Source organism: Chlorocebus sabaeus, chromosome 14 (assembly GCF_047675955.1).
Source record: "Chlorocebus sabaeus isolate Y175 chromosome 14, mChlSab1.0.hap1, whole genome shotgun sequence".
Classification (NCBI taxonomy): domain Eukaryota; kingdom Metazoa; phylum Chordata; class Mammalia; order Primates; family Cercopithecidae; genus Chlorocebus; species Chlorocebus sabaeus.
In genome coordinates, this window is record NC_132917.1 from 94075541 (window position 1) to 94089703 (window position 14163).

The 14163-nt window shown below is 41.8% G+C and overlaps 1 protein-coding gene across 1 annotated transcript in view; it reads right to left on the bottom strand.

Annotated features, from left to right (window-relative positions):
- The window catches only part of ACOXL (acyl-CoA oxidase like), a 197792-nt gene that overhangs the window by 14284 nt on the left and 169345 nt on the right, over positions 1-14163 (bottom strand). Inside the window, exon 8 of the mRNA XM_073022719.1 lies at positions 9718-9819. Within this exon, the coding sequence (XP_072878820.1) occupies positions 9718-9819 (102 nt within the window). The remainder of the gene's footprint in view (positions 1-9717; positions 9820-14163) is intronic.

The following is a 14163-nucleotide window of genomic DNA, read 5'->3' on the forward strand; positions in this document are numbered from 1 at the left end:
CTGGATCACTTCTACACTGATGGTGGGAATGTAAAATGTTAACAGCCACTCTAAAAAATGTTTGGCAATTTCTTAAAAATGTCAACATGCACCTACCATGCGACCCAGCAATAGAACCCCTGAACATCTGCTACAGAGAAAGTAAAACCTATATTCACACAAAATCCTGTATGAGAAAATGAAATTTATTTTATTTATTCTATTCCTAAATGTCAGAAACTAAAAACAATCCACATATCCTTCAATGTGTGACTGGTTCAACAGACAGCAGTCCATCTGTAGTGTGGAATACTACTTAGAAATAAAAAGGACGAGACCATTGATATGTGCGACAACCTGGATGAATCTTCAGAAAATTATGCTGGATGAAAAAAGCCAATTCCAAAGGTTGCATATTGTGTGATTTCATTTATACAACATTCCTGAAATGGCAAAATTATAAAAATGGAGAACAGCTTAGTAGTCACCTGAGATTAAAGAGAGGGTAAAGGACGGGAAGAGGGTGTGGCTATAAGAGCCACAAGTGGTGACAAAAATGCTCTGTATCTTCACTGTATCAATGTCATTGTATAAAAATCCTGGGTGCCAGATTGTAAAACCATAGTTGTACAAGATGTTGCCAATGGGGGAAACTAAGAAAAGGGACATGAAATCTCTGCACTATTGCATGTGAATTTATGGTTCTCTCAAAAAAGACCCTCATTAAAAACAACCAAAGCAATCACAGAATAACTTTCAAGTTAGGTTTTAACAAAAATGTTTTATATAAGCAGCAGGAGATTATTTTTTCTATTTCCTTTTATGCTTTTTAGGTGAAGCATAATAGGTATATAGCAGCTTGCTAAATTATCACAAGATGAACTCATCCATGGAAGTGTTATGCAGATTAATAGAACACCTGTATCCCCAAAGTCCCGAAAAAATCATACACTTGAACTGGACATTTTTACTTATGTTGTCTCAGCAACAGCCAATTAGGTTAACAGAATCAATGCCTAGTGGTTCAAGGCCACAATCTGTGATGTGAATGACTAGCTGTCCACGAAAGGAAGATGCAAAGAGTTCTTAATTTCCTTCCATAGACGTATCAGCTCTCACAAGTTAAGTCCTGTCCCTTCTCTGTGTCTTAACATGCGGTCACCCCTAAGTGCTTTTTTTTTTTTCTCAGACAGAGTCTAGCTCTGTCGCCCAGGCTGGAATATAGTGGCATGATCTTCATTCACTGCAACCCCCATTTCCCGGGTTCAAGCAATTCTCATGCCTCAGCCTCCCTAGTAGCTGGGATTACAGGTGCATGCCACCACCTGTAATGCCCGGCTAATTTTTCATGTTTTCTTTAGTAGAGATGGGTTTCACTATGTTGGCCAGGCTGGTCTTGAACTCCTGGCCTCAAGTGATCCGCCTGCCTCAGCTTCCCAAAGGGCTGGGATTACAGGCATGAGCCACAGCGCTCGGCCCCTGTGTGCTATCTTTTAATGGTTACTAAGTACCAAATACTTTGAGTCCCCCAGAGAAGGGAAGAGAAGTGAAATGGAATAGGCCACAGCAATGGCTCGTCTGCAGAATAAAAGGGAAAAGGTAACTTACCATCAGAAAAATGAAAAGCAACTACAAACACATTTTACACTATAAAAGTTATTATTTCTAGCTAGAATATTAATTTATACAAAAATAGATATAGTAGGGGTCATTTCTGTTTCAAGTTCAGTAATTTATTTAAATTCCCTGGAATCATAGTAAAATCCACTATTCTTAACTGCACTACTGGAGTCTGATTGGACTCAGATGAGTCTCATCTCCAGAGAGGTCCTTTTTTGTGCAACATGGCTCTTCTTAGGTGCAAGTTTCACCAGTCAGAAATTCTCACTGTGCATCCTGGACCAAGGGTATGAACCTAAAGACACTCATGGAGAAGGGCACCCAATTTCCCAGCACTTTAAGCATCTCCCCAAGGAGACCAGGATAATGCAGCTGCCAGAGAAACTCAGAGGCTGGAGCTCAGCAAAACAATTTGCCCTCTCTTGTGCTTATTAGTTACCCTTGAATGAAGAAAATAGAATGATCCCAGCTCAGTCTCCGGATACACAAAGCTGTACTGTGAGGCATAGCAAGAGGGTTGACCAGGTGGCTGCCATGAGGAAACTGGGATTGTAGCGGGGTGACCTCAGGGTCCCTTTTACTGGCCAAACTGAAGAAACCAAATCCCATTTAGATTTTCTTAACCTGACTTGAATGGCCTGCATTTATAGGTTCAACAGTGTATTTTATACCACTGAGGAGCATGCAAGGTCAGGAGTAGAAGGAAAGGGGAAGGAAAAAGAGAGATTTTCCCATCTCTTAGCAGGACACTGTTTGTACTAATATTTTCCCTATTTCCCTATTTTAGAGTCTTTTGCACTGGGAGGAGAAGGTGGAGCAGGAGACACCTACATTCTACTTGGTCCGTGGTGTCTCCAAGAGGTGAACCAGGAGTCCTACAGATGTGAAGCTAGGTTAAAACCACTTCTGGGGATGCTTTCAAATCAAAGAGGATTTAAAAATTTGACTGCCAGTTGCATTTCCGGTGTGACCACTCCATTTCAATGTCATTTCAATAACGTCCTCAACTCACTGACCACAGCCAGGGAGAGGCTGTCCCTTCCCACCCTGGCTGAGTAGGTCCCTGTGCTTACACCCCACACCAGCTTCAGTCAGGATGACACAGCCAGGGGTTCTCACTGCCTTGAAGCCAATTCAGATGGGCCTTAGTGGGTGGGGTGGGTGGGGTAATGGGGTGGAAGTGAGGGAAACAGAGGTTTTTTTTTTTCCCCTCAAATTCATCATAGAGAAAAGCAAAAGTCTACGGGTAAGGAGGTGAGTGACCAAGAAACCCCATCTCTCTTCCCCACTCCAATGAATGCTTTCAATATGCTGTGCCTAAACCTTAGTTCATGATACATTCAATTCTAGCGTCTGAACATGTCTCTTGATCTAGGGGAATGAGAAATAGAAGGATGGGAAAGCTGAGTGTTCATTAAAAGAAACATTCACTGTGGCATAGAAAACAACCAACACCACATTTGTAGGAAGTTCAGGGCACATGTACTGTTTTCTAAGCCCAGCGGGTATGCATGTGGGGTATTTGTTTTTCTTGAAGTTCAGATCTGAGAAGGGCTAATATCCCAGCACCATCTTTCCAGCTTAGAACTCTCTCCTATTTTTTTTTCTGTGTTCTTTAATCCCAAGTAGTGACTGCATTTATACTTTATGCTTAGATTAAAAGAGTAAACGAGTGTAATCCATCTTCTACATTTAAAGGAGCCAAGCAGCATCCTGGCTTTGGGGCCTGGTGTCTACCACACTTCTGCACATTCTTACTCCAAGCCACATCTCCTGAGAATAAAGCAAGATGCCATTGGCAATGTCTACTCAGAACTACTTGAATGACTCATCAATCAACGGGCTTGAATGCTCTTCTTCCTCTACGATTCAACCGTTTGACTGACTGAACTGAAACTAAAACCCAAGCCCTAGTGGTCATTTTAGACTTGAGCAGATACAGTCAGAATCTCAATCACATGTCATCAACAGGCCCTCCTTGACCTCCTTATTGCAGCTGGGCTCCTGAGCAGCAATCCCTGACTCAGGGAGAAAACGAATGCCTCCTTTCAGTAGGGCAGATGAAGGCTGCTGGCTGCTGCAACTACTCCTGTGTCCACTTACGAGCAAGGGTGCAAACAGGATTTTACAAACAGGATTGTGCTTGTGCTGATGAATCTGGGCTTCACCTAGCACATCAGGGAAACACGAAAATGAAAACAGCCTTAGAGGCACGGGAGAAAGCCTCAGGTGCACTAAGGTGCCAACAGAAACAATGCATCTCAGAGTTGACAGTCATGACTCAAATAGGACATTAAGGCAACGTTCCGGTGAAAGTAGCAGCTATGGGTGTAAACATGATCAAATATGGGGGAGGTGTCCAGATTTCTTGGACATGGTTATAATCAGTATTTATTTTCTCTCTTAGTGAATGAGTTTTTGCTTTCTCAACACTGCTAATTTTACAGGCAATTCACTGCGGCCCCTGGGAGGTGGAGTGGCCTTCCTCCCTGCTGTGCGTGAGTTACACAGCCCGCCTCACTTCCCCGCAGGTCCTTCATCACCTGCATGCTCACATGATTCCATTATTTGAGCTCATGGCAGGAAATAGAACCTGATTCAACATTTTGCTAAGTATTATTTTCACCACACTGAATGGGGTCCTTTTTTGATCTGCAACCCACAGCTGGGCTGTGGTTCTCTCAACACACATAGACTGAAAAGCTTCCTCCTGCATTGATTTCTCAGCGTGGGCTGACCACATGTTCACAAATACTTGTTCTTTTCCATACGTCCCAATGCAGGCAGGCACTGGCAGAGCAGGACAGCTGTGCCCAGGAGTTCAGGGAGCAAAATAAGGCTACCGTAACTTCAGTCAACTTCAAGGGATGGTGTAAAGATAAAGTAAGAGATTAATAGGCACATAGTCATTTGCATCAAAATTCTCCACTTTAGGAAGCTGAGATCTTTGCTTTATTTTATTTTTTAAAAAGCAAAATGAAGTCCGTTTTAATGGAGATACACAATTGTTAACTGTCGGGTCATTTTGAAAGGCTTTCTTCCTTAAAATGAGCCTCAGCTGATAGCTACTCACTAATGCTGATAATTATCTGAAGCAAAATAAATACAAATGTCTGGGTTAATGAAGACTGAAACAGGATAATGCCTGGACACTAAATTTTCCAAGAACAAAGAACACAGTTGTTCTCTACATACCCCTGCAAAAATGCTTAATGGCCAGGACACAGGAATCTTGTGTATTTAGAGACCTTGTTAGGATGGAGCCCCGGGGCACCACCACTGGCCTTCGAGCCAAGGTCTCACAGAGAGGGCAGCAAGGGGGAGCAGCTCATCCTCCTCCCAGCCCAGGAGACACTAGGACAGCAGTGGAGTGGAGTCCGAAACCTGCCATAGAAGCCCCAGCTTACTATTTGCTCACTAAGCAGCAAGTCAACCTCAGTTTCCCAGTGCCTACAGGGGAGTAACAGCTGTTCACACCAAAGAGTGCTTGTGAGGATGATATTAGAATGAATATGGACCTGCTCTGACAACACTGAAGTTCCAGACAAAAGAACAGGCGTTAGTTATCTAATTTGAAGGACTGGGGGGGATTGGAATTTTAAAAATAAACCTCAACCCACCTCCTTCTCTTGTGGGGCCTCAGGTGAACAACTGGGCACTTGGGCTACCTTCTGAATATGTGGATGGATTTTGCCACTTTGGGGAAGCGTGTGAACTCCTCAGGGCGTCTAGTGCCCTATAGTGTGCCAAGGGAACAAGCAGGACTACAAATGAGTGATGCCTGGAGCTTAACCCACCTCCATTTGGGATTCGGAGTTCTGGTTTCTGTGTTCAGCTAGACTCTTGGACAGTCATTTCAGTCATTTAATGTCTCTCTTTCTTAGTTTTACTCATGTGTTGAATGGGGATTATATTAGCCTTACTTTCCTTGAAGATCCTAATGAGAATGAAATAATTTTTAAGTATATATATATGCATTTCTAATTGCCATTAGACTGGAGCGTCAGTGTAAGTTCTGGGTGTTCTGGAAAGTTTTATTTGTTTAGAAACAGTTTGGGCTGATTGCCATCTCCCTATGCTAACTTTTTGCTGTTTTTAGTAAACTTTTTATTTTGGAATACTTTCAGATTTACAGAAAAGTTTCAAAGATAGCAAGATTTCTCATATGGCCTTCACCCAGTTTCCTCATAACTAGGGCTCATTGTAAAAACTAGGAAACCAATATTAATGCATTACTAATAACTAAACTATAGACTTTATTCAGATTTTTCCAGTTTTTCTCCTCATAGAAACTCATATACTTCTGTCCTAGGATTCAATGCAGGATACTGCATTGTATTTAGTCATCATGTCTCCTGAGTCTCTTCTGCACTGTGATGGCTTCAGTCTTTTCTTGTCTTTCATGCATTGTCAGTTTTGATGGGTACTAGGCAGGTATTATGGACAAGCTTGGCAAATCCACCGTTTCAACGTATACAAAATAAAATACAATATTGAATATATCTTTGGGGAACAGGAAATGAAAAAGTGACATGTATGACATAAAAAATTTCTTTTTTCCTGTAATCCCAGCACTTTGGGAGGCTGAAGGGGGCAGATCACGAGGTCAGGAGTTGAAGACCAGCCTGGCCAACATGATGAAACCCGATCTCTGCTAAAATACAAAAATTAGCTGGGCATGATGGCACGTGCCTATAATCCCAGCTACTTGGGAGGCTGAAGCAGGAGAATGGCTTGAACGGGGACCCGGGAGGCAGAGGTTGCTGTGAGCTAAGATCAGGCCACTGCACTCCAGCCTGGGCTACAGAGCAAGACTCTGTCTCAAAATAAAAATAATAAAATAACAATAATTTTAAAAATAAAAATTCTAACAATTGGAATGAAAAACTAGGGGGATGAAGTAACCAGAATGTTAGATGCATCTGAAGAAAGAATCAGTAACTGTGGAGAGCTATCATGTGTAAACAGCTGGACCCATGTCAGTAATACCAGTCAGCCCAGTCTCTTCTAATCTTCTCTGCAAGCACTCTCTCTGCAAGCACACTTTCATGTAGCACTTTCAATTGACCAAGGGTCCCAGATATTTTTTGTGAAGAATGGCTGCAAATCATTTCTCTAAAGCCTTGAGATCCCTGCAAAGAGTTATGGTGGCAGTCGGAAAGGAAGGATTTGTGCCAGCTCCACTATCCTCTCCCCTTTGGGGATACCAGCAAACGGGATGAGTGCCCAGGGTTGGCAGCTCAGCGATGTGACAAAGAAGACTTTGAGATGTCCTATAGCCCTACAGATAAAGCTTGTTCCACAGTGGCTGGCTCCTGCCTGCTTATCTCCCAGGCTGTTAAGAGGATCCAGTAAGTGAGAAGTGTGGAAAGCATGTAGCACTGTAAGAATACAAAAGCAGGCCGGGTGTGGTGGATCACGCCTGTAATCCCAGCACTTTGGGAGGCCAAGACTGGCGGATCACTTGAGTCCAGGAGTTGAAGACCAGCCTGGCCAACATGGTGAAACCCCATCTCTACTAAGAACACAAAAATTAGCCAGGCATGGTGGCGGGTGCCTGTAATCCCAGCTACTCAGGAAGCTGAGACAAGAGAATCACTTGAGCCTGGGAGGCCGAGGTTGCACTGAGCTGAGATCATGCCACTGCACTCCAGCCTGGGTGACAAAGCAAGACTCCATCTCAAAAAAAAAAAAAAAAAAAAAAAAAAAAAAAATACAGAAGCACTTCAATGTTTTATATGAAAGTTCATTTCCTTCACTAAATATTCCTTTGATATATTATATATTGTTTATCTAATTCTGTGTCACTGAAATACCTGGTGGTACAGATTTAAAATCTTCCCTTATGTAGTTTTTTTTTTTTTTTTTCTAATTAAAAAGTATTCTTCCATCTTCCCAAAGTGGGCACTCTCTTTGTGGGAAATAGTCTTCAAAGATAGCTGCCATCAATTCTTTCCTTCCCAGCATGTACATGTACTCCTCTCATCAAGCGGTAAAGTGTCTCCTCCAGCTCTGAATCTGTGCTGGCACTGTGACTTCCTTTGACTGATAGAATTCAGTGGAAGTAACACTGCTAGTTCTTGGCCTATCCTTTAAGAAGACTGGCATCTTCTACTTTCTCCTTCCTGGAAGCCATCAAATAAAACATTCGACCACCCTGAAACTACCCTACTGTGAATATAGGCCCAAACTAGGCTACATGGAAGAAGACAATTGCCCATCTATTCCTGTCATCCTAGCTGAGGTGCCAGCCATAAGAGTGAAGAAGTCATTTTGAACCCCTAACCCCAGCAGCCACCACATGGAGCAGAAGAACTGTCTGTTAATAGCTGAAGTCTGTCTAGAGTGCAAAATCATGAGAAATGATGTTGTGGCTTGAATGTGTCCCCCAAAGTTTATGTGTTGAAAACTTAATCCCCAATGCAACATTGATGAGAGATATGACATTTAGAAGGTGAATAGGCCATGAGAGCTCTGCCCTCATGAATGGATTAATGCTGTTATCTCAGGAGGGTTTCCTAATAAAACAATAAGTTCAACCCCTCCCTTCCTTCTCTCTTGCTTTCACCCTCTCTTGCTCTTCCCTTCCATGGGATGGTGCTACACATAGGCCCTTGCCAGACGTGGTCCCCTCGACCTTGGACTTTCCATCTTCCAGCACTGTAAGCAATGCATGTCTTTTCCTTATAAATTACCCAGTCTATGGTATTCTGTTACAGCAGCAAAAAATGGACCAAGACAAATAATACGTGGTGGTTGTTTTAAGTCATAAGTTTGGAGTCATTTGTTATATAGAAATACATTACTGTAGCATCATTACATATACTTTTCTCTGTTTTCCTGAAAAGGAAAAAGGTTCTTCCAGGTTCTCCAGGGTCCACTGTAGTCTGGTTCCTGAAGACTTCTCCAGGTTTGCCTTTAGACAGGTAAAGTCTGTATTATTTATTAATATGTCTAAGTACTCCATTTCTTTGATCTTCCTCCCTTTATCAACCCTGTCTGAAGTTTCAACTGCATTTTCCCCTCTCAATTGGGCCACCACCTCTTAATTTTCTATTCTTCAAGGTCTAGCATAAGAATGGCATTTATTCCTAAGACATCTGTTCTGTCAACTCTGAATTTATTCTTATGGCCAAATTCATTCGATAACCTCCATGCCCCTGTGAGAGTATTTGTGTGTGTGTGTGTGTGTTGCTGTTGTTGTTGTTTTGTTTTGTTTTGAGATGGAGTCTCACTCTGTAGCCCAAATTGGAGTGCAGTGGCGCGATCTCTGCTCACTGCAACCTCCAACTCCAGGGCTCAAGCGATTCTCGTGCCTCAGCCTCCCGAGTAGCTGGGACTACAGGCACATGCCACCATGCCCAGCTAATTTTTTTTGTATTTTGTATTTTTTGTATTTTGGTAGAGACAGGGTTTCACCATGTTGCCCAAGGTGGTGTCGAACTCCTGAGCTCAGGAGATCCGCTCGCCTCAGCCTCCCAAAGTGCTGGGATTACAGGCATGAGCCAGCACAGTATTTATGTTTTTAAAGTTGATTTTGTGTCCTTGGATATGAGCTCCCTTTATGTGGAGACTGAGTCTTATACCTGTTTGTGTTTCAGCATCTCTCCTGCAGAAAGGACGTAATCAGAAATGTGTTTTACTGATGAGTATGCTGTTTCACATTTTTTTTCTTTGCAGTAGCATTTTAGTGGTGAATACTGGCCTCACCTTCTTTTTCAGGTGCTCCATAGCTATTGTATTGAATTCCCCATGGCTACCACTGACATAAAAATACCCCGGGTCTTTCTTCTTAATATGAACAATGTATTAACAGGCTTTGATAAGAAGCAGAAAAGAAATCATTAATACTTTTTTTTTTGCCACGACAAGGAAAACACTTTGACACCTTCCTCTCTTTTTCATTTAGAAAGCTCATGTACAATGAGTCATTCCCTTGTCACCTAAACTCTGAAGTGTAATACGATCATGATAGGCAGTGAAAACATACATGTGAAGTCCCACAGGCATAAAAATCCATGAGTGGAAACCGATAGAAGATTGGCAGGACTGTTTTCTAAGAAAGCAAAGAGATCAGGCTGATGTACAAAGTGTTTTTCTGTACCCCAGGGACCTTACCTGATTCCTGATCCTCGTGCTGGCCACGGGAGTCAAGTATTTATGTTCTAAATACCAGGCCCGCTCCTGAAACACCAACTTGGTTCCATACAACAGACAAAACTAAGGAGTGGGGGAAAACAAAAGAAATGGACAAATAGCAATATATTAGAAAACACAAAATCTAAGGAGGTGAAAGAGAAATAACATAATATTACATTTCATAAAATCATAAAGTTAATACTTTCCTAATGTAAAATGGCCATGTTTTGGATGTGCAGTATAGGTTTCTTTTTTTAAAAAAGTTCTATGAAAAATTTAAAGCATATACAAAAGTAGAACAAATAGTATAATGAACTCCCATGTATCCTTCCCCAAAACTCAAGAAATTTTAATTCATGACCAATCTTATTTCATACGTAATTTACCCGGTTCTCCTCTACCCCAAGTTATTTAGGAGCAAAGTCCATACAGCAAAGTCCACATGGAAGATACTCTAAAAGTACATCCTGAATAATAATATCTTGATATTTTCCATTGAGCATGATTTGGGTAAACTTTCACAAAAGAATAGCAATCCTCATTTACATTTTGTTTCAATATGTTTTTTCCTATTACGTTTCTGAAACCTACACACAGAGTTTCTGCATCACATCATGGGTACCAAGCAAAAATAAAAGAGTTTCCCTGTAGGAAGAAGTCACTTTTTATTTAACTGTTTATTCACATAACTCTTAATATTCAGTAATTCCAAAATCACACAAAAATAGAGAGCATAGTATGGGCCTCATGTCTCCATCACCCATATCCACTCACCACGAATCTTGTTTTGACTCTGCTCCCACCTATTCCCCCTCTCTGTATCACTGCAAAGCAGACCTCAGTCATATCATTTCATCCACAAACATCTCACTGTGTATCTCTAAAAGATAATGACTCCTTAGAAGTAAGACAGCCTCAAAACCAAACCAAGCAAAAACAAAACCCTCTTATTCTGAGTCAAATAGAAATGATCTTCCCACCAGAAGACAATTTGCCTTCTATGGCTTATCAGACTCAGAAGTCATGCGGTTCACAGTCACGCAGACCCTGTGGTCTCCTCGAACTTTTCTTGAGGTTCTGGCGTATCCTTGGATCAGCATCATTATGAGGAGCCTCAACTATTCAGTCTTCCCAGAAAGTGTCACAGTGTGGCTGAGCAGCTTATTTATGAAAGATATTTCGGATTAATTTCAGCTCTTTTATGAAATTGCCAAAGTCTGGACAGTAGTTGCTTGGCCAGATTAAGTGCCCTTTGGCTCTTTTACACGACACCAATAAAGATGTTAGCTGACCCTTCAGACATAGTGTGAGCAACTGAGACTATGAACTGCAATTCATACTGAAGACACAAATTCTTATAAAAATAATAAATCATATAAATTACGTGGTTAAGCCAAATCATGAGTCTCTAGATGAACTTCCTATGTGCTACAAAAATATTTGCTGTGAGTTTCTAGGTGCAGAAATTTAATCCTCATCACTCAGGTATACAAAAATATAAGATCAGTGACAAGAAATCCAGAGCTCTAGAAGTGTAAGAGTTCTTAGAAATAATCTAGTCCATCTTCTTACTCAATCCAGAATCCTGTATCAGCCAGGGTTCAACCAAGAAACAGATGATACGTTCACATTAGTATAATCTAAGAAGTATTTAAATAGGATGGACAAGATGTAGGAGATCCCTAAGAGATAGTGCAGTACCTGGAGCTAGTAACTGGAGCTGTTACCACCTTCTAGGCTTAGAGGGTAGAGGGCAGGGAGTGGCTGCTGGATCCTGGAAGAAAATCTATGTAAACAGGGACATTTTAAGAGGAGCTGTGACCCTCAGCCAAGAAAAATAGCAATCCCAAGGTGACCCCATGGCGAGGCAAGCAGGGAGCAGAGGGATTTTTTTTTTTTTTTTTTTTTTTTTATACTTTAAGTACTAGGGTACATGTGCATAACGTGCAGGTTTGTTACATATGTATACATGTGCCACGTTGGTGTGCTGCACCCATCAACTCGTCAGCACCCATCAACTCGTCATTTACATCAGGTATAACTCCCAGTGAAATCCCTCCCCCCTCCCCCCTCCCCATGATAGGCCCTGGTGTGTGATGTTCCCCTTCCCGAGTCCAAGTGATCTCATTGTTCAGTTCCCACCTATGAGTGAGAATATGCGGTGTTTGGTTTTCTGTTCTTGCGATAGTTTGCTGAGAATGATGGTTTCCAGCTGCATCCATGTCCCTACAAAGGACACAAACTCATCCTTTTTTATGGCTGCATAGTATTCCATGGTGTATATGTGCCACATTTTCTTAATCCAGTCTGTCACTGATGGACATTTGGGTTGATTCCAAGTCTTTGCTATTGTGAATAGTGCCGCGATAAACATACGTGTGCATGTGTCTTTATAGCAGCATGATTTATAATCCTTTGGGTATATACCCAGTAATGGGATGGCTGGGTCATATGGTACTTCTAGCTCTAGATCCTTGAGGAATTGCCATACTGTTTTCCATAATGGTTGAACTAGTTTACAATCCCACCAACAGTGTAAAAGTGTTCCTATTTCTCCACATCCTCTCCAGCACCTGTTGTTTCCTGACTTTTGAATGATTGCCATTCCAACTGGTGTGAGATGATAGCTCATTGTGGTTTTGATTTGCATTTCTCTGATGGCCAGTGATGATGAGCATTTTTTCATGTGTCTGTTGGCTGTATGAATGTCCTCTTCTGAGAAATGTCTATTCATATCCTTTGCCCACTTTTTGATGGGGTTGTTTGTTTTTTTCTTGTAAATTTGTTTGAGTTCTTTGTAGGTTCTGGATATTAGCCCTTTGTCTGATAAGTAGATTGCAAAAATTTTCTCCCATTCTGTAGGTTGCCTATTCACTCTGATGGTAGTTTCTTTTGCTGTGCAGAAGCTCTTTAGTTTAAGGATTAGAGACTTAAATGTTAGACCTAATACCATAAAAACCCTAGAAGAAAACCTAGGTAATACCATTCAGGACATAGGCATGGGCAAGGACTTCATGTCTAAAACACCAAAAGCAACGGCAACAAAAGCCAAAATTGACAAATGGGATCTAATTAAGCAGAGGGATTCTAACTCCACTGTCTTCCCCGCCCTTTAATCTCTAGCTATTCTCAGCTAACAAGGGATGTGAAGGACCTCTTCAAAGACTCCAAATCACTGCTCTAGCTGTTATCTAAACCAAACTAGATCCAAAGTGTGAGGATTCCATGGATGCAGGTGATGTAGGTCAACTTCCTAGATCCACACAGGGTAGAGAAGAGTGGTCAGCAGAGCTACAGAGGCAAATGGAAGACATCTATCACAAGTCCCATCTCTAACACCCCTAACAATGGGTCATTCAGCATCTTGTCCAGTCCCATCTGATCCAAGCCAAAGCCTGCTTGATCACATCGAGCTCCCAACAAGCCACTAACTGGCCGGCATTCCCAGGCTGTTCCCAAATGATGGTTTTCCCCAGGCTCACACCATGCATCCTGGCTATGTCTGCTCTTCCCTTCTTTGGACTCGAGAATTGCTCTCCTGTTGACAGTCTGTGGCTTTTGTGTACCTGATTCTCAGGGCCACTTTTTTGGCTTTAATCTTTTGCTTTCCTCCAGGAACACAGCTCAGACTCTCCTTGCGCTACCCCCCTTTGCTTGTCCTGGTAAATAGGAGTCCTGGTTCTTGGCGGCTACCAGAACACCACAGCTAGGCACAGGTACCATCAGCCCAGCCTCAGTCCCCCAAACAGTACCTGAAATGTCTTTCCTTTTGTGTTCCAGAGATGGGAGCTCAATGTGTTAAGAGGCATCCAGTTTCCTAATGAATCTCATTGTTGGAAGAGCCATTGTGTCTGAAGCCACTTCTCTATATGGAATATGAATTTATGGATTAACTGTGAGGAAGGGGATCTTGTCCTGCTCATCTTTATATGCCTAGAGTCTGGTAAAGGAGCTGACACACTGTGTGATATTAGCTGAAACCCAATTTCCTATAACTCATAGCTATTGATGTGACAACTTCTGCTACCTAAGGAACCAAGCAGTAGTCTATGAAAGCTTCCAGACAATAGCCTTCAAAAAATTTAAAGACATTTTTTACATCTCCACTTAGTCTTCCATCCTTCAGGATGATCAGCCTCGATAGATTGTCCATCTCCTCTTAACACCTGGTTTCAACTCTTGGGCCACCTTGAAACTGGTGGCCTAGTCTGGATGGTTAATTCTCTTCTCCAAGGTGTCTAATAAAACTAAACGCAATATCCAGTGTTGTCTCATCACTATGGTGTCTGCAGCACCATTACTGCCCTAGTTTTGGATTCTACACTTCTACATGCAAAGCAAGGCAGAATGTGCTTTTATAGTTGGTATATAATATTTTTGAATAAATAAGTGAAAGAATACCATGCACATTTGGTTTATATCAAA